This window comes from Ictidomys tridecemlineatus, chromosome 2 (genome assembly GCF_052094955.1).
Source record: "Ictidomys tridecemlineatus isolate mIctTri1 chromosome 2, mIctTri1.hap1, whole genome shotgun sequence".
NCBI lineage: Eukaryota > Metazoa > Chordata > Mammalia > Rodentia > Sciuridae > Ictidomys > Ictidomys tridecemlineatus.
In genome coordinates this window covers 47,269,259-47,290,461 of record NC_135478.1, presented here as the reverse complement: position 1 = coordinate 47,290,461, position 21,203 = coordinate 47,269,259, and the positions used below count along the sequence as shown (strand labels likewise).

General features: G+C 43.0%; 1 protein-coding gene across 27 annotated transcripts in view; it reads left to right on the top strand.

Moving 5' to 3' along the window:
- The window catches only part of Cacna1d (calcium voltage-gated channel subunit alpha1 D), a 315,967-nt gene that overhangs the window by 216,296 nt on the left and 78,468 nt on the right, over positions 1–21,203 (top strand). For 18 of the 27 annotated variants that reach the window (XM_005317204.5, XM_040289735.2, XM_040289743.2 and 15 more), the window contains 7 exons: positions 10,147–10,234; positions 10,508–10,567; positions 11,583–11,609; positions 15,469–15,629; positions 16,603–16,828; positions 16,960–17,167; positions 20,738–20,858. In XM_005317204.5, coding sequence (XP_005317261.1) covers positions 10,147–10,234; positions 10,508–10,567; positions 11,583–11,609; positions 15,469–15,629; positions 16,603–16,828; positions 16,960–17,167; positions 20,738–20,858 — 891 coding nt within the window. The remainder of the gene's footprint in view (positions 1–10,146; positions 10,235–10,507; positions 10,568–11,582; positions 11,610–15,468; positions 15,630–16,602; positions 16,829–16,959; positions 17,168–20,737; positions 20,859–21,203) is intronic. The other 9 variants (XM_005317206.4, XM_005317207.4, XM_005317208.4 and 6 more) reach the window with 1 other exon arrangement.

The window sequence follows — 21,203 nt, the reverse complement described above, 5'->3', positions numbered from 1 at the left end:
AGTGGCAGAGAGACATGTGATAAACATATATCCAAGTTGGTCACCTGCCCTCACTGGTGAGGCAGCCAACAGTAGGATTGGGAAGGCTGACCGAGGAGGACCCGGCAGCCGGACACTGTTTCCACTAGCTGGTGTTGGGCATGGCCTTCTGCCCTGGCACACCATCTCCACTGAGGTGGTATAGAGTAGTAATGATTTATAAAGACACCTCCTCTTCTTCCATTGCCTGAAGCCTGTGGGAGCTGGTGGGAAGTGAGCTTAGGGCTCATGGTCCCACCTGGAGAGGTGGAGGAGCTGCTCTCCAGCCAGGTGTATGGAGTCCCCGTGGAGTCAAGGTTGCTTTTGTTTATTTTTTATGTTTTAATTACTAAAGTAATATTTTTCCCCCTGAAAAGAACTCATATAATAGCAATGCATATTAAGTAATAAAATTCTTTCTTCCTTCTCCTTGGAGGGAGCCAGGCTTAACAGTCGGGGGCCTCTTCTTTCACACATGGCTTTCTGCACATAAGAAGGTAGGAATTGGTATAGACTCTATGCTGACAGTTTGGGACACAAGATGCCAAGCACAGGTCTTTTTCCCTGGATTGTGTTCCATAGACATCTTTCCATGTTTTTTAAAGCAAGATTTTGGCTAATTTCCAATTAATTGCCATTATAAGAATTGAGCATTATAAGGACTATGTATTCAACAGCATGTGACTTCTACTTTTTGCAGTGATCAGAGCTTCCATTTGGAGTTTATTTGTGTGATGGTCTGATTAATGTCTCTCAGTCACAAGACCCTGGACTCCATGGGGGCAGGTGTAAGGTGTGTCTCAGCTCTCCGTTGTGTGGCTGGCATCAAGCATAACATTTGTCACACATATGAGCACTGTTATTTGTTGCAGGAAAGGGCATGGAATAATAACTATCATTTACCAGGTGCTTCCTATGTGTCAGATACTGTTTGAAGGGTCACAGGCTCAGGATTCTTATTTCTCACCCAACTCTGAGATAGGAACTTTACAGATGAGGAGACTAAAGCACCAAGAAGTTAAGTAGCTCTATAAGGACACATGGCTGTCAAGTGGCTGAGCTGGGGTTTGAACCCAAATTCAGGCACAGTCTACATACTAATTACTGTTAACTCCCATGTGTGAATGCTCCTGTGCATATACACTCATACCTATGTTCTTGTGGGATGTGGTTTAGGAGAAAGGGTTTTTTTTAAGTGAGGATGCCCATTTTAGAAGTGTGCTCTGCCTACCAATAGTGTATGCCTGTCTCCCTTCACCCTTACTGGCTCCTGGTATCCAGAATTATCTCTATAGTTTCCCTCCCTGGAGCACATGGCCTCTACTTTAAAGATTGGACAATTTGGTGTGCTCATGGAAGAAACAATTGGAAGAGTTTAGAGATCTCAGAATCATTTTTTCTTGGGATCTAGTGGCCACAGGAGAGTTGTAGGAGTAATAATTACAGTTGGCCACAGCTTACGAAAGTCAAACATTTTGCTCATGTTACTTTATCTACCATTTGCTTTTTAAAACAACCTCATGAAGTATAAGATGTCAAACTGCTATTAATATTTTACAGGTGAGGAAACTAAGGATTAGCAAAATTAGCAGGCAGTAAGTGGGAGGTCTGGGATTAGACCTAGGCTGTCAGAATCTAGCACCCACCTTTTTCATTTCCATCTGTCCCATTCCCCATAGCAAGGCTTAGTTGGAATTCTACTGCTGCCCAGTACTCAGATTACCGACCTTCCTTTGAAGTGCCCCTTCCCTAATGGTCTTCTTAGATAGGAGGCCAAACATGAGAAGCCTTTGTCTAAAGTGGGGTTTTTTGTGTGTGTGTATTTAGAATAGGTTCTTAAAGACAAGTGTTTGTATAGTAACTATAGCAGGTACATTGCCCCTGTCCCTTCAGGTCCTGAACTATAGATTTCTGTGTAGGAGGAGGGAGGTGTCAGGTGCGCATCAGAGGCCAGTGTCTCTTGTGAGGCCGCCCCTGGGCTGGCGTGGGACTGGCTGCATGCCCCCTTGTTTGCATTGCTCTTGCTGCCCTCTGCTGTATAGTAATGAAATTGCCTGTGTTCAACCTGAAGGGGTCACAGTGGCCGAGTTGCTAAAAGAGGATAAGAAGAAAAGGAAGTTTTGCTGCTTTCGCCAACGCAGGGCTAAAGATCACGGTAAATTACTGAGATTGAGCTGTCCAACATCTCTGGTACCTTTTCCCTGCACATAGGCATTGTGTGAACTGCATGTGCCTTGCGGTGTGTTTGGCAGATGCCTATATTGTAATTGCTTGATTTCTTTGAAACTTGGTCATTTCATTTTCTTCTTGTCTATCCTTAAAATGTGTGTCCTGACCAAGATGGCATTGAAGTTTTCTTTCTATTTGAACTATATCTTATAAAGAAGCAGCTGAATAAACTAAGAAAATTTGATTTCTCATGAATATTCTTAGACTGGAAGACAGGTTTTTCAAACACTTTTCCACAAATAATGTCTTAAAGTTTAAACTGTTTAGAAATTCCAATAATATTATTTGATTGATTTTGTTTTTCCAGGCTGCATATTTCAAGTGGCTTCTTGGTCTTCTAATCTCTGACTGTTTTACCCAGGACCATGCTAAAATAGTGGTGGCAGCTTCAAGAGTGAAGTTAAAAATAGATGCAAAGATTTTTGGGTACTTGCCTTTGCAAGTGAGGATAGGTTTGTGTGCAGAACAACTACATTTCAGGCAATGTCCTAAAACAATGTTGACCATACCCCTCATCAGAAACCCTGGGCTGAACAGTCAGGACCATCACTATGCAGGCATTTATGCCAGCAGCTGGCCCCCTGCCCTGCTCTGCCCAGGTCACCACTATGGTTGGACAGCAGTGCAAAGCTTTACCTGGGCAACTGGCAATTGCAATCAAGTGCTTCCACCTGGGACCCTGGTTGGAAAGAAGAATGCTTGAGAAGATTCAGACTGCAGGGGCACAAAGCCAGCTGCTTGGGAAACAGAAGGACACGTTACACTGGTGTTTTTTTGTGTGTGTATGTGTGTGTTTGTTTGTATGTGTGTGTGTGTGTATTAGTCTCTGCCACCTGTGAAACTGCTGAGCTCAGAGATTAAGGGAAGTGGACTGGAATAACCCATGGATTGTGTCATAAGGGCTATGTTAGTGTCCTAGTCTCTTCAGAAGGCCTGAAAGAGGAAGGGGATGAAGGAATTGTCAGAAGGCATTCAAGGCATTTTGGCCGGAGGAGGAGGAGGAGGAGGAGGGGGAGGGGGAGAACAACTTCAATTGGGACAGAACAGTGAGTTAAGGGTGGCCATGGGACTGGCTATCTCTGCTGTAGTGTTTTCATGGGGCATCTGTACAGGAGGCAGGCTTGCTGTAGTTCCTGAGGGGCTCTGTAAGGAAGATTGGCTTTAACTAAGCAGAAGATACTGTCTTGGACTTAAGGAAAATGTCTAAGACTAACTTAGAATATAGCCCTGGGTTGGTTACCAAAAAAATGAGATGAGTGGTTCCTGTTCCCAGAAGAGAAGAGACCAGTCCTTGGGCTCACCCTCCCGAGGGAAGGCTTAAATTAGTAGCATCTCTATTAGTTTCCTGAGATCTTCAGGGAGAGGAAGCAGACTAATATTTTCAGGAAACTAATTGTATTTTGGGTGGGGACAGACTTCTACTGATTGGACCCTGATCCTGCTGGTAACAGTGGAGCAGGGACCCTCAAATGGCTGTTGTGCTGCCCTGGTCACTGTCATGCAAAAAGAGTTTTTGTCTAGATACAATTCTTGATTTAGACATGGAAACCTTGGTCTGGCCTTGACCCACTTTCTCCAAGAGTCTGACTGCCTTTTAGCAATGAGAGTCTGTTACTCTATGTCAGCTGTGTGTGCCTCTGAAAATGCCTTCAGGGGATATCTGAGTCCTGTGGGGTTTGTCAGGCATGTTACATTATGGTACCATTCATGCTTGTCATGAAAATAAGATGAAACGTAAGATCTTGGCCTCAAATTCTGCCTCCTGAGAAGACAACCCAAACTTGCCACCACTCAGTTATCCAGCCTCACCCTTTCTCTAAAGGGAAAGTTAGGCTTTAGGAGGAAATGCTAAAAGAAATCCCTTAGTATGCAAGACAGCCTGTCTTGGGGGGTTAGAACAGATGAGTGGGGCTCAGAAGCTGAGGACATGGTGACTGAGGCTTCTGCTGTGGCAGGTTCCAAAAGGAGGCTAGGAAGCCCTGGGCTCAGTTTGTCATGTGACAAGCCTTCCCACTGGGCTGCCAGGGCCTCATGGGCAGGGCGGAGTCCTCTGGGAGCTGCTCCTTTCTGTGCTGTGCTCCATTCCCTGGGGCATTTGGCTGGAGGGGACTTGGAGTCCGGTTTTCCTGGGCAGGTTGCAGGACTCCTGCTCCCCTCCTGAGGGTAGTGGGCAGTGGCTTCACAGTACTTCTTGTCTCTTTGTGCCTTGTTGTTTTGCAGAGCTGAGGGAAGACAAGAGAAACCCCCAGTTGCTGGTAGCAACACCAGACAACTCATGGGTACTTCTGCTTTCAAGTAATTTTATAGCAGAGATTCTGTGTTAATTTCTGGTGAGTGATTAGGCCTCATTAGGGTATAGAAAGACCTCCTCAAGCCCCCCTCCTATTCCCAGTCACCAGCAAGGGTCAGACCCTCCAAGAGAAGTACACTAGGGCTATATGAGTGGGGGGAAGCTGCAAGTCCTTTTCTCTAACACACTCCAGGGAACTACAGAGGTAGACAGATCTTAGAGCTGATATTGTCTTGCAGCTCATTCTCAGATAGGTAACTAAGCATAGGTGAAAAGGCACTTTCCCTCTGTCACCTGACAACACACTCCAAGCTTTCTTGATATCTCTTCTAGAGTCTTTGACCTCAGTAGCCAGCATCATAGAAGCTCATGCCACATAGACCTTGAGAACATGCCTACAGTCCAGGATGTGCTGGCTGCTGTCTGGCACCAGCTCCTCACCCACAGCAGCCCCTAGGATCCTCCTCAGTATGCCCACACTCTAAGCCTCAGGGTGTACTCCGGAACTCTGTCCAGGATCCCAAGGCTTAGAACAGATTACAGAGCACAGTCTTCCCCAGACTTTCAGCAAGCAAATAGCAGTGCAAGCCAGCACCCCATTACAGATGTCAGGCTTGTCCTAATTCTTGGTTCACCCAGAGTCACTGAAAAGAGTTTTTTAGTTTATAGAAAGAAAGAAACTTCCCCAACACTGCTCTCAAGTTCCCTGGAGGACTTGCAGCTTCCCCCCAACTCGTATGGTGTACTTCTCTTGGAGAGCCTGACCCTTATTGGTGACTGGGAATAGGAGAGGGGCTTTCTATACCCTAATGAGGCCTAGCCACTCACCAGAAATTAACACAGAATCTCTGCTGGAGAGGGCATAATAATCATCTCCATGGGACAGTCATAATGCTTTTGCAACTAGTACAACTGTTTCAGGAATTTGCCTGTGGGTTTATTTATATGTATTTTTATAATTCTATGTTTTGATTTGCATAAACTCCTAATAATCACCAGTATAGCTTGCTATTTGTATTGTCCCTAGTCTCTGAGATGTTCTCTTGGATAGAAATCAGGAAGTCTCTCTCAGAACTAAGCTAGCTATGTGTCCTGAGGCAATTTGGTCAATTCGGTAGTCTGTGAAACCACAGAGTTCATCTCCTGTGCTCTCAGAAGCCCCTTGCAGCATGAACAGTCTGTGGTTCTTTCCTCCCTACTTTTAAATATGCAAATGAAATCCTGTTGGGGTGAAATGAAGCAAAACTCATGTTAGTTTATTAATGTTAAAAAACAAATGCCCAGTACAAGTGAAGGGTAAAATGTTTTAATGTACAAACAAGGTCTTTGGTTTACCACTGGGCCTGATTTATTCAATACTTCACAAATGGAACTTCCCTGTCTGTCCTGTGTTAGGAATCCAGAGGCTGGAGCCAATCATAAGACTGCCAGGGCCCCAGTCCAAGCTTGGTTCCTCTGTCCAAATTGAGGCACCAGATCAAAGCTCTGGTTCCAGAACCAAATGAGGTAGCACTACCCATGGGCTCCTCATTCCCCTTCCATTCCTCCTCTAACTCTGACAACAACATTCTGGAATAGATTTATTTATTACATGCCCCTGGCTCTGTAGGTGTGAAATAATTATAACAGGAGAAGTTGCTGTTCCTACAACAGGCTGAGTTAGACAATGACTCATTTTAAGACAAAATATGTAAACCAAGAATGGTGGCCAAAGCTGATTCAGATGGAAAAATGTTTGTATTAGATGCTTCTGTGCAGTGATGGCTGTGATCAGAGTGGTCACTTTGCTTGCAGGGAGCTCCAGGAGAGCTTTTCTGAGATGATCATCTGAGTGAACACTTGTGATTACTCAGAGCTGGGGACCTGGTTCTCTTCATGCCTCCCCCCATTCAGTTATGCCTACAGTCCATGAGATAGGTGCTCTCTCATTTATAAATGAGGAAATGGAGGCTCAGAAATCAAGCCACAAACGTGGGGTTAAACTTAGATATGGCCAATATGTGCACCTGCTGTCAGGCCCCTTTCTCTCTCTACCCGAGGACAGAATCTACTTGGAGAGTGGGAGGACTCTCCTCACCCTGAGTGCAGCCTGGACAACTCACAGCCTCACTGTGTTGTGTTTGGGGAGTCAGGGGTTACTTATTCTCTTCACTCAGTCTGGAGACCAGATAGAAAATTTCATAGGCTAGTAATTGGCATACAGCCAGAATGCAAAATGAACCTCCATCCCGCGTCCCAAAGGCGGTAAAAAATTTATCTGTTTCAATTAGATCATTTGAAAAATGAAGCTTAGGGATCAAACACAATGATGATGGCCATATCAATGTGAGCCACAGCCCCAGAGGGTGAAAAACGCCCGAGGATTTAGTCTGCTTAGATATTTACCCTCTGGGAAATAACGATCATGTTCCAGTGTGATTGATATCAGAACCAGGAGATACCGAACAGAGATGGAAATAATCCTTAAGAGTATGGAGATAGCATCATACTTGATAGACTGAAAGCCTGAAAACTGAAGCCTGAAGAGAGGCAGGATGCCACCAGGGAGGCAGGCAGACCCAGAGCCTGTCATTCCCTGCCAGTGTATTGTGCTGCCCTCAACCTCCGGGTCCCCTTAGTCATTGAAATAACCACTTTTCACAAAGAGCTGACTCCTGGTTGGATATGAAAAGGGTATCCTGCTGGGATTTTCTTCAGAGAGGGAGCAACATTGTCAGAGAAAAGGACAACTGCCAGCCAGCTTCACGTACTTTACAGTCCTCTGATCCTCTGTAGAAGTCAGAGCATGAAACAGTCCTGGGGAGGGAAGTCTGGGAGCTGTGTGTGTGGTGTTTGTAGTAATGAAGTTTTGTTGAAGAGTTTTCTATGATTGGATGGTGAGATTCTTCGATTTTCTCCTGTTTCTTTTTTTTTTTTCCTCCTCCTCCCCATGGAGTAGTGAAAGAGTGAATCAAAGGTTTGTAGTTAGTTTCTTTCAACTTAAGGAAGGAGAGTACCAGCAATATAATACGAGTCTATAATTCTGTTCATTTGGCTTTTGCTTCTGAATCTTGTGCCTAAAAGTGCCTGGACAGGGCCATTAAGGTTTCCACAGAGGCAAGTTCAGTATCTTGGGTGCTCACAAAAGGAAAGAGACCAGGGATCACCTTTGGGACCCTCAGAAGACTGCTGCTCAGACCTCTGGGTCTTTGAATCAGATCCCACTTCATCCTTGTACTTCACTTTTTAACATTTCTTGCCAGAACCGAGTCGGCACTATGCAGCCTCGTGGGCAGAGTAGTTGACCCTGTTTCTTCCCCTCACTCCCAGTTTTTGCGGATGAAGTTTCAGGCATCCTTATTAAGTCACCTACCCAAAGGAGGAAGGCTTTCCTATTGACATTGTAAGGTCTATTAAAAAAAAACTTTTCCTGTTTATATCCATTTAATTTCTTTCTTCTGTCTAATTGCTCTGGCTAGAGTTTCAAGAACTAGGTTGGAAAGAAGTGATGAAAGAGGGCATCCCTGTCTAGTTCCAGTTTTTTGAGGGAATGCTTTCAATTTTTCTCCATTTAGAATGATGTTATCTGTGGGTTTAGCATAGATAGATTTTACAATGTTGAGGTATGTTCCTACTATCTCTGATTTTTCTATTGGTGAGGATGTGGGAGAAAGAGTACACTCATGCATTGCTGGCAGGACTGCAAATTGGTGCAACCACACTTAGAAAAAAAAAACAGTTTTCTAAGGAGATACCTCAGAAAACTTAGAATAGAATCACCATTTGACCCAGTTATCCTACTCCTCAGCATCCTCTCAAAGGACTTAAAATCCTTTTAAGGATTTTAGGGGCCACATCGATGTTTACAGCAGCTCAATCCACAACAGTCAAGCTATGGAATCGACCTAGGTGCTCTTCAACAGATGAATGGATAAAGAAAATGTGGTATTTATACACAATGGAATGTTACTCAGCCATAAAGAATAATGAAATTATGGCATTTGCCAGTAAATGGATGTAATTGGAGACTATCATGCTTAGTGAAATAAGTCAATTCCAAAAAACTGAAGGCCATATATTCTCTGTACTATGTGGATGCTAACTCATAATGGCAGAATGTTGTGAGAGAGAGGAATCACTGTATTAGACAAAAGGGAATGGAGGGTAATGGGAATAGGAAAAATAGTAGAATAAATAGGACATAGCTTTCCTATGTTTATAAATGAATACACGACCAGTGTAACTCCACACCATGTACAACCACAAGAATGGGAAATTATACTCCATGTATGTATAACATGTCACAATACATTCTACTGTCATGTATAACTAAAAATAACTACAAAAAAAAAACCTGTCACTTCAATGCAGAACTCTGCATTAGGGGGAAAAAAGTACACGTGTTTGGGAAATTCTCCTATGTTTTGATCTTTGGCAATTCCTTTCATATATTAGTCATTCTTTACTCCAGAACTTGTTGTGGAGACCCCCGAGGGAGCTCTTTTCACAGTTAATGGAAATCTGTTGGGAGGCTGCCCCTCCCTACCTCTCCTCCAGCTGGGTATAGTTCTCTGTGTCCCCACACTTCCTTTACTGCCTTGGCTCCAGCATGTGCTTGTGATGTCTGTAGAGTTGAATCAAGTGGATGAGAAAAGATGCCCATGTGCCAGCTGGTGGCTGAGGTGTGGAGGGGAATCCCTGAACCTCCAGACAATAATGGGTGCATTTCCACATTTCTGCCACTTTTTAGAAGCCTGCCAAGGAAAAGATAGGCTTGTGGGGCTTAGAGACCTCAGTGACACTGAAATCAAAGTCTGCTCTGCTCACTGTTTGGCAAAACACCTCTCCTTCCCCTTCATCTAGCTCCAGGTTCTCCTTGGTATTCTAGTGCCAACTTATTTGGAGAGAACCTTCTGCATACTGACTTCACAAATTTAACAGAACTTCGATAGCAGATCAATTAAGAAGTAGAGCTCTTTTTTTTTTTTTTAATATTTGCTGTTGAACACTGCTATGCTTTACTACCGAGCTACACCCCCAGCCCTTTGTCATTTGAGATAGACTCTTCTTAAGTTGCCCAGGTTGAACTTGCCTCAGCCTCCCGAGTAGATGAAATTACAGGCATGCACCATTGCACCCGGCTGAACTCTCAACTTTTAAAGATGATTTTGTGTGTGGTTTCTTCACGCCTTTTCCATCCTTAATAGCTCTTCGCCTTCAGCATGTTGAGAATAATTTATTTATGAAGTATTAAGTTTAATCACAAATGTTCTATGGTACTCCTGTTGGGCCAGGAGAGATGTATCAATAACCGAGATGTCGGGATGGCTTTGCAATGTGATCTGGGGATCAGGAGAGTAAGCTGGTGTCAGGCCCCTCCCAGCCTGGAAAGAACTCATTTTGGCCTCTGTTTCCTTTCTTGGCAAGACTGTGGGTTGACAGAGTGACCTCTTAGACTCTTGAAAGCACAGGCTCTGTGCAGTGGACCAGCCTTCAGCACTGCCTTTGCTGGCCAAGCCTATAAGGGCCCTTCTTGCTCTCCTCTCCAGTTCCTGAGGGTTTGCCTTTGGCCTGCTCCCTGCAGCACAGCACCCTCAGTGCACTATCTAAGCCTCCTCTTCTCCCCACAGCCAGCATGCCCACCAGTGAGACCGAATCCGTGAACACTGAGAACGTAAGTGGCGAAGGCGAGACCCAGGGCTGCTGTGGAAGTCTCTGGTGAGTGTGGAGGCTGCTCTCCCTCCTAGCCCTCATGGATCTTAAAGAAGCTAATGTTGAGGAGCTCCCCAGATTGCAGTGGAGTCCCAGGGATGTGGCCTTAGGTACAGGAGGGCGGTGGGCTCCCTCTGGCCCCTCAGCGCCCTTCCTCTTGTGCCAGGTCCTGTGGGGTGCCCAGCAGTCCACAGTCCTCTTCCTAAGTAAGAAGCAGTTCCTGCTGAGGTGGAGCTGGGGACTGTGCCAGTTAACCCGGCCACCTGCTGTGTTCATTAGGTGCTGGTGGAAAAGAAGAGGCACGGCCAAGACGGGGCCCTCTGGGTGCCGGCGGTGGGGGTAAAGGCTGAATTCTCCTTCCCATTGGGTTTGGCATCTGTGCTTTGGAGGAAGAGCTTGAATGGCAGTTGCTGACTAGAAAGTGCCACCTTTTAAAAATTTTTCTTCATGCATGGGGCCTTCCCAACCTCATGCCTAGTGACCAGATGAGGAAACCCTGCTCTCCTCTGCTGGTGGCACCTGTTTTGAGAAGCCTGCACCACCTTCTCCTAACCATGGAGGAAGCCATCCCATAACACCCACTGGCTTCCTTCTAGATGATTTGGGCTGCAGCAGTGGGAAGGGGGGGTCTGGCATTGTGGAATGGGCCAAGAACTACCTGCTTTGGGGAATCCTGTGCTGTTTTGTCTTGTTTGCTTCCTGTTAGTGTCCTTTAGGTCTTGTCTATAAGAGAACTTAGTCTTGTTCTTGGCAGAGTTTCATGAAAATGATGTTATGGCAGTGTATGCAACGGTTCATGAAGTGATTTTTTTTTTTTTTGGCCTCTGTTCTGCTCTGCCCTCCCTATGACATTGTAAAGTAGGCAGGGAATGGGTTTGTTTCTTCTCCCATTTTACAGAAGAGAACAGTGAGGCTCAAAAAGGCATGCTGCTCTGGTGTTCACCCAGTTGTGAATAACAGAGCTACGACCCCTTGTCTGTTGCTCCTTTTCCCACGAATTCTGTTGTTGGGATGAGAGGCTGGGCTACAGGCCTTAGAGGCCTTGCTAGCCTCAGCTTGGAGTGGCAAGAGAAGGACACCTGGAGTCAATGCCTGTTGCCATGTCTTCTCAGGGAATTCAGCTAAGAGTCTTCTCTTGCCTGAGGTCTTTGAGGGTGCTCAACCTGCCTGCCTGGCACTGGTAGCACCTCAATTTCTGCTCTACTCTTAACCCAGCTGACCTGCTGTGGCTACCGGGGGTGCTAAATCCAGGCTTACATGCATGGCTTTTTACCATATCACTGCTGAAGCAATAAGGGAGCATGTGTTCACGTCTTTCAAGTGGGAATCTTAACACCTTTGTCTTTTCTTTCAGCCAAGCCATCTCAAAATCCAAACTCAGGTCAGTATCTTCATTCTGCTTCCTCCCCCCCCCCATTGGCCTGTGCATTGGTTTTGATGTTATACTATTATGTTTTAAATTCTGACTTTTACGTGGAATTGCTCTACACTTGAATTTTACTCCATGGGTGTTGACATTGATACTGAATTTCAGTCAGTCCATTACACATCACAGACCTGTCTTGGGGAGCGGTTTAGCAAGAACAACTGCTACAAACCAATGGGACACAATAATGGACAGATTTTTGCCTCCCAATCAATACTTCAGTCATGTCTCTAAGAGATGTTTCTTGTTACTTTTCAACTAGACCCCTCGCCCAATACACAAAAGCTTTCCACAGAAGAGCATTCAAGAAGTCTTGTAAGATACTAGTGATGTTCAATTTCTTGATCTGGATGCAGGATACGTGTTCAGTTGATAGTGATCATTGATTTATATGCCTGATATTTGTGTACTTTTTCATATAAGTGTTATTTTTCAATTAAAAACATCTTTTTGCTGTGTGCAGTATACATAGAACTAGATATAAACCTGAAACTATAAAAATTCTAGAAGAAAGCAGAAGAAAATTCTTTATGACTTTGGGTTAGGCAAAGATTTCTTAAGATGTAATAATGTAGGATCTATAACAGGAAAATTTGATAAATTGGTCCTCATAAATATTAAAATTTCTGCTTCTCTGAGCGTGTATGTGGAGCTGGGGATTGAACTTAGAGGCACTCTTCCACTGAGGTACATTCCAAGGCCTTTTAAAAACATTTTTGAGACAAGGTGTAGCTAAGTTACTGAGGCTGGCCCAAACTTGTGATCTTCCTGAGTTGCTGGATTACGGGCATATGCCACTGTGCCTGGCCCAAAACTTCTACCTTTATTGTTTTCTTAATAAATAAAGACAAACTGAAAACTTGGATAAAAATGTTTGCAAATCATATGCAAATCATATATGATAAATCTGTACATAAATGATTAATGTAAAGATAATAAGCAATAGTGTCCATAATAAGAAAACAACTCAATAAAAAACGGCAGAAAGTTTTATAGGCGTGTCACCAAAAAGAGATCCGGATGAAATGTCCATCAATCATTGGAAAAAAGGAATATTAAAATCACAATTAGAGACCACTACATGTATGTAAGAGTGGATCAGATTTAAATGTCTGACAATACCACATTCTGACAAGGATGCTGATTAATGGGTATTTCTGTATAATATTGGTGGTCATGTTGAATGACAGCTCTTTCTCTCTCTCTTTAATGACAGCCTAGGGTTGCAGTTCAGTGGTAGAGTGCTGTCTAACATGTACAAAGCCCTGGTTTCAATTACCAGTATGCCCACCCCACCCCCCAAATTTAGTGATTTAGTAGTTTCTCTTTTTGCTGACCTAACAATTCTACTTATAAGGTATTTATATAAGAGAAATGATGATATATGCCTACTCAAAAGAGTTTACATAAATATGTATAGCCGCTTTATTCATAATTACTCTAAACTGGAAGTAACCCAAATGTCCATCAAATGGTGAGTGGGTAGACAAATGGAGGTGTGTCCATATGGTGTAATACTGCTTAGCAACAAGAAGAAAAAAAATGATACACGTAACAACATGGATGAATCTCTAAAGAATTTTTCTTTCCCTGTGTGAGAGAAACTGGTCTCAAAAGGCTACACAAAGGCTGACTCTTTATATGACATTATGGATGAAACAAAATTCTGGTGACAGAAACCAGAGCATAGTCATCAGGCAAGGAGTAAGGTTGGTGGAATTGATTGCTCACAGCTGTGAAGGAACTTTTTGGGGGATGGAGATTGTCACTTCTTTACTCTGTGTACCTAAAAAGAGTAAGCCTTACTATATGGAGATTACATCTCAAACCTGACTTTAAGGGAAAAAAAGAAAAAGCTCTTTCATGGTTCTCTGTTATTACAGGGCATGGAAAGGCCTTCATCATTTGGCTCCTGGCTTACCTTCTGCCTCAATTTGTGACAAACCTCCCATATTCCCCATTTGTAGAACGCTGGAATGTTCTCAGGGTTTTTTATTTTTTTTAATATACATATTTTTTTAGTTGTAGTGGACACAATACCTTTATTTTGTTTATTTATTTATTTTTATGTGGTGCTAAGGATCGAACCCAGTGCCTCACACGTATGAGCCTCACACAACCCCAGCCCCTGTTCTCAGTTTTTAAAGGTGCCACTGTTTCTACCCCTTAAATGTAGTCTTCTCTGGGTGAATTGCCCTTCTACCTGCTTTCGGCATTATTCTTATTCATCCAAAGATCCAGCCCAAATCTCTGCTCTTCAGAAGATTCTTTCCTGACTTCTCCAACAGACAATTGTATCTCCCTTCTCCTGACCAGTATTCTGCCTGAGACTAGCACTTGGCATGGATTTGTAATTGTCATTTACTTCAACCCTGAGTGTTTTCCAGGGACAATGCCTTCTTCATTTTCATCTGCCCAGCACCGGGCACATAGTGCTCAGGAACTCTGGTCTGAGAGGACATACAAGGCCACCAAGGTGTTCAGAGCCCAGTGAAGGGCAAGATGTAGATGTTACAGGTTTCCAGGTCTCCTAGATGTGGGACATCCTTGTGCCCTGTCACCCTAGCACAGGATGGACCCATCAAGGCTGAGTCTTTTCAGGCTACCTTGCTTACATGTGCTGAATTACATATCTCAGGAGAACCCAGCTGTGCGTGGGTAGAGTCGTGTCCTTGGAACTTTTTCTGTGAGGGCTGTTGTGTTTCTTTAACTAGAAACTGCACATCGAGAGCAATAACAAAAACACCTTGCTTGGCCCAGGTCTTGGTAAGGAGGTAGCACAATTCCTCCTTTGCTCACTTCCTGGGTCACGTTTTTTAAATGTCGTAATCCAGCTGAGTCAGCCAGCGCTGCCTCTTGAAGGTGAATATTCCTCTTTAGTCAGGACCCTAGAGGAAGTGTCCCCATCCCTGTCAGGGAGGCAACTTGGCCCACAGAGCAGGGACTTTGTCACTGAGCTGATTCTTCTCTAGAATCCAGGTCACTGAGCAGTAGTCCATGGTACACTTCACCAACTACCCCCTTGTGGCAGATAATATTTTCTGGAAAGAGACAGGTTAAGGGAGAGAATATTTTCCCTAATTACAAACAGGGAACTGAAGGTGGGTGGAGGGCATGCTACTTTGTCTGTTTGGCTCAGCTCATTTTATTTTTATGAAAACACAACTCAATATTGGCTCTTCTTCTAAAGGTTTATTTTGAGCATCACTAGTTAGAAAGGGCACCTGATGACTCAGTATTAAGACTCATGTCCTCCTTGGCTTTGACAACCACCAGGTTCCAGAGGAACCCTAAAGATTTATGAAAGAATTTTAAGCTTCCCTAAAAAGAAAACTATGATTTTGGAGAACTTGGTTGCTTGATAAATTCTGTATGATGATGGAGAGGCTGTGAGCAGTGTTATGTAGTAAGTGGCTGTCTGCACCCATACCAATAGATCCACACACCATCTGGGTTTATGAACTGCATATGTGTTCAGGTGCGGTGATGCGTCTACGTGTGGATCTATGAATATAGATTTTTTTACTCATTTGATGACTACATATGACAGATCTTGAAGTTATTTATAACCACAAAAGGGAAACCAAGCATAATCAAGTCAAGATTATACTTTTAAAAGTTGTATGTTAAGACCAATATTTATATTATGAGGTCTGCTCATTTTTATGCTATTTTTTCACTTTTTTTTTCCTTCCTGAACCCCCAACCCAATCTGAGCCTCTAGAGCGAAAGCCAGATTCTTTCTCCATGAGGTTTATTGGACTTGCAGATGCCATATCTGTCATCTCGGGAGTAATGTTTACTTATCTTTCAGCCGACGCTGGCGTCGCTGGAACCGATTCAGTCGCAGAAGATGTAGAGCTGCCGTGAAGTCTGTCACGTTTTATTGGCTGGTTATTGTCCTGGTGTTTCTCAACACATTAACCATTTCCTCTGAGCACTACAATCAGCCAGACTGGTTGACGCAGATTCAAGGTATGAGTAGAAGCTGTGCTCTTTTTGTTCCAAGTTAGAGATTCTTGTGGCTAATGGCTATTAGTATTATCTGATTAATAACAATACTGAACAGTTTAGTATTAGTAATGAAGTATTGTATCTACTGAGGGCTATTTTGGGAAAACAGTCCAAACGCAGGCAATCCCATAGTACCTTGGAGCTGATTCATGCTGAGCATCTCCTTGTCCTAGCACTGAGACAACCTAGGATCCAGGAATCTTGGAGTTGGAAGGACCTTCTCCCTGCCCCTTTTGGAAGCTTTATTTTAATTTAATTTTATTTATTTTATTGAAAGCTTAATTTTAACTATCGGAAGCTTTATTTTTGGCAGATGCTTTTGGTTTTCTTCCTTCAAACGTCCAGAAATGGGGGTTGGGGAGTTGAAAGTCATCCCCAAAGCCAGCCCAGTCTGAGCTTGACAGTTTTGAGATCTTAAGAAATCCTCCCTTACATCTGTTTCCTCTACCTCTTAAGCCTGTTTAGCAGTATTTCCTGCTGTTAAAAATGACATTGGTAGGCGACCACTTCTGATATCAGTGACATAAACCAGACTAGACAGGTTTCATGTTTGGGTGCCATGGAAAGGGAAAAAACATCCATTATTGAGACCTACATTTTAAAAATACATGCAGAATCATGAATTTTTAGTGCAAGAGAGCTCTAGAGATTGTGTGATAAGCTGCCTCTACCCATTTTATAATTGGTGAAACTGAGGCCCAGAGAATCAAATAACCATTCCATATTTGCACATCTAGTTAGTAGCAGTACCACTACCAGAACTCAGTAGAGAACAGACTATCATTAATGCCATATTTTTGTCGTGTATAATAAAAGAGAAAGCGTTGGTGTGTTTCCCATGGGGACTGATGGGAAGGAGGTACCAGGAGAAGAGGAGCTGGATGGAGCCTCTCTCACATGAGGTCTTGAGGATGCGTGCCTTCTGTCTTTCCAGATATCGCTAACAAAGTCCTCCTGGCTCTGTTCACTTGTGAGATGTTGGTAAAAATGTACAGCTTGGGTCTCCAGGCATATTTTGTCTCTCTCTTCAACCGGTTTGATTGCTTTGTGGTGTGTGGCGGAATTACTGAGACCATCTTAGTGGAACTGGAAATCATGTCCCCTCTGGGGATCTCTGTGTTCCGGTGTGTGCGCCTCTTGAGAATCTTCAAAGTGACCAGGTAAGGAAGTGTGTGTGTCTTGCCACAGGTGTTTTCTCAGTAAGAGGTGGCCATCAGTCCAGTCTCTGGTCAGAGGATGTTCTGCTCTGTCCTACAGAGCTCTGGGCTCACACCCTCATCTTGATTTGTAGGCATTGGACATCTCTGAGCAACTTGGTGGCGTCCTTGTTAAACTCCATGAAGTCAATTGCTTCATTGTTGCTTCTGCTCTTTCTCTTCATTATCATCTTTTCCTTGCTTGGGATGCAGCTGTTTGGAGGCAAGTTTAATTTCGATGAAACGCAAACCAAGCGAAGCACCTTCGACAACTTTCCCCAAGCCCTTCTGACAGTATTTCAGGTGAGTCCTTCCTTTTGCCCTCCTCCTGTCCCAGTAAAACACACTGTAAGCAACAGCTAAACCCCAGCCTTCTTGTTGGCTTACAGCTCAGGAAGATAAAAATATTCCATTTTTTATTAGTAATCTTGGACCTCATGATACCTGGTAAATTTTATGCCCTACGAGTTGTTTGTTTGCATCATCCTCCAGATGTTGATTGAGGGGACTTATCGAATCTTGTTTTTTAAGACCTCTAGCTATGTTTCAAAACAATAAACCCCAAATCCTCTTGTGCTGATTTTGATCACTTCCAAGTTTAAAACTCTAGTTATAATAGATTGATGTGAAGAAATAAATTTGGAAGCCTGGATATTTTGGTGTAGAGTTGAGTAGTGGTGGCCTTCTGCCCTCTTCTGTCCTGCCACTGTGATGTGAGGACACAGGCTCTGAGGATGGCTGTCCTGTCAGGGCTTCTATGGGCACTGGGCTGGATGGCAGTGATCATCTCAGAGGGGCACAGATAGCTCTGCCTCTTAAGGAGCAGCATGCCCTCCCCCTTCTTGACTGCAAGCTGTGGGGTCTGAGCCCTCTCTACGTGCCCAGAGCTGAACCCCTTCCTTGGACAGAGCCTGACAGATGTGTTTAGAACTCCCATGCACCCTCGTTGCTTTTCATCCAAGCCCTGCTAGATACACGGGTGTTTGGGGGAAGGGCACGTAACAGATAGGTCCCAGGGTGGCTCTTTCTGTGCCTAGCTTGATGACCTTGGATGAGTCACTTAGTCTTTTCTGAAGAAACACAGAGACTAGAGGGAATGATCTGTAAGATTCTTTCTCACACAGTTATTTAAGATGTATGCACTTTGATATATCACCCATAGATGGGATATAATTACTCACTTTTCTGAACGTACATGTTGCAGAATCATATTGGTCATGTAGTCACATATACACATACAGTAATAATGTCTGTTTCATTCTACTATCTTTCCTACCACACATCCCCTCCTCTTCCCTCTCAACACATTCCTCTACATAATCTAAGGTAATGCTATTCTTTCCTAGTGCTCCCCGCCTTATTGTGAATTAGCATCTGCATATCAGAGAAATCATTTGCCCTTTGGTTTTTGTGGGATTGGCTTATTTCACTTAGCATGATATTCTCCAGCTCCAACCACTTACTGGCAAATGCCATAATTTCATTCTTCTTTAAAGTTGAGTAATATTCCATTGAGTATATACACCACATTTTCTTTATACATTCATCTATTGAGGGACATCTGGGTTGGTTTCGTATTCTAGTTCTTGTGAATTGAGCTTCTGTAAACACTGATGTGGCTGCATCACTGTAGCATGCCGATTTTAAGTCCTTTGGGTATAAACCAAGGAGTGGGATAGCTGGGTCAAATGATAGTTTCATTCCCAGTTTTCTGAGGAATCTCCATACTGCTTTCCATAGGGGTTGCATCAATTTGAAGTCCAACCAGCAAAGTATGGGTGTACCTTTTCCCCACATCCTCACCAACATTTATTGTTGCCTGTATTCTTGATGATTGCCATTCTGATACGAGTGAGATGAAATCTTAGAGTAGTTTTGATTTGCATTTCTCTAATTGCTAAAGATGTTGAACACTTTTTCATATATTTGTTGATCAATTGTATTTCTTCTGTGAAGTGCCTATTCAGTTTCCTTGGCCCACTTATTGATTGGGTTATTTATTGGAGGTGCATGTGCTAAAGATTTTCTACCAATCTATAAGCTGTCTCCTCACTTTATTATTTCCTTTGCTGCGAAAATGGTTTTTAATTTGAATCCATCCAATTTATTCTTGATTTTACTTCTTGTGCCTAAAACAAATTAAAAAAAATTTTTTTAAAAAGACAAAAAATGTATGGAATTATCATATGGACCCTGTTTTTTTAAAAAAATTATTCTTAAATTTTGCTGGTCAGAATAACTACTGGTCAATTATTCTTTTCTCTAATTTCTTTCAGAGGAACCTGTGTCTTCCCCTGCCCCCCTTTTTTTAAAGCATGCATATGGCATAAAATTCAAGTGTTATAAACCAAAATAGCATGACAGTTCTCCCACTGGTCACTAGTTTCTTATTCTAGGAGGCAACTACCATTAAATAGCTTCTTGTAATTCTTAGACATGTATTTGCTCAAAGACACAAATCAAACTACCTGCCTACCTAGGAGTGAATCTACACAGATGATCACCCACTCTACAGACTGTTTGGCATTTTTAAAATCACTTACAGTGTCCTCAAGAGCCTTCCTGCTTGGTGTATAAAAGGTCACCTCCTCTTTTTAAATTCAGCATAATTCTGTGGTGTGGATTGCCATACATTATGAAGACAGTCACTTGCAGATGAATATTTAGTGTGTTCAGTCTTGGCTCATATAAACAGGGCTCTAGTGGGTGGCCTTGATCAACGAGGACACAAGGGGCACATGTGAGAATAGATGTGTAGGATAGATGCCCAAAAGTGGGATTGCTAGTTTAAAGGGTGTGACTATTTTAAACTTTGATACCTTTGACAAAGTGCTCTCATTATAATTGTAAAGAGAGCAATGTGGAGACTACCCATTGCCTGCTCCTTTTCACCAGAGTTGGTATTCATGCTTTTATTGTCACCTAACAGATGAAAATGGTATCTCATTGTAATTTTATCAGGCGTTAAGTTGACCATATTTTCATAGGAACCATTTATAGTTCTTTTTCTGTGAATTTATCTTATCATTTGCCACTTTGTGGTTTGATTTTGATCTGCAGCAGTTTGAATTTTTACAATATCTAGTTCAAATAGAAAATATAGAAGTTCTCTCTCACTGGAAGATTGCATTTAAAAAAATCACTGTCCATATTCATCCATCATTCAATTTTGGAAGGGACTGTATTATGAAGTATCATTAGAAGCGAAGATAAATTTTAAATTTCAGGTGGTTGATTGTATTTTCCCTTGAGATCATTAGTAGACTTATAGGAGACATTTAGAAATCCCCACTTATAAAAACTCATAGATTTGATTTTTTTTTCATTTCCATATTTGATTAACTGTGGAATGCTATGCAGAGGTTACAAAGAATGACGTTAATTTATTAATATAGAGAGTCTTCAGGAAATAATGTTGAATGGTTTAAAAAAAGAAAAGGCCAGTTTCAGAAAAATTCATATAACATAGTACCCTTTATGTCTATTAAAAAAAAAAAGTCAGAAAAGATACCAATTGGCTCCTTTTTCTGGGTGTGAGTATGTGTATTTAAATTCATAGACAACGTTCCTGGAGAGACAACACCAACATCATACTCTCTGGGGAGAGGATGAAAAACTGGTCTGAGGTATAATTTTAAAAAAGTCTATATATCCTGTATGTAAAGATTTTTTTCATTTGAAGTATTGACTCATGTATTTGTGTCATTAAAAATAATGTTTGGAAAATTCTATGGGATAACAGATGAATTTATCCCATGCAACCTGGACTGTGGAAGACGGCTTACCCCAGATTTAAGCAGCCTCCAAGGAGCTCTGGGGGAGCAAGATGGGTCTTGCATCTCCTGCTCTCTCACTCTGCTTCTGGCTTCCTAGATTCTGACAGGCGAGGACTGGAATGCTGTGATGTACGACGGCATCATGGCTTACGGAGGCCCGTCATCCTCAGGAATGATCGTCTGTATCTATTTCATCATCCTCTTCATCTGTGGTAACTGTATCCTTCAGGCCCCCCAGGGCTGTGTTGTTGTTGTCATTGGCTTGTTTTTTTGGTTTTTTTCCTCCCTGAATTTCCTGTGGCACTTGTGGTGGCGACATCTGTGGTGGGGAGGTATGTGTCTTCACCTTGTTGGCTCTCTGTGGTCCTCTGTGTCGCTGGGGGATGACACAGTGCAAGCAGAGTTCCAGAGAGGCTGTGAGGAATGCAGCTGGCTGAGCCAAGCCTTTCTAGGGAGAGAGGGCACATGTGCTGGTGGCAGGCCATCCGGCTGGGAGGCATGTTTCCCATACAAGTCTCAGGGGGTGGCCTAGGGCAAGCCAGGTGGTTCCCTGTGCTGTTATC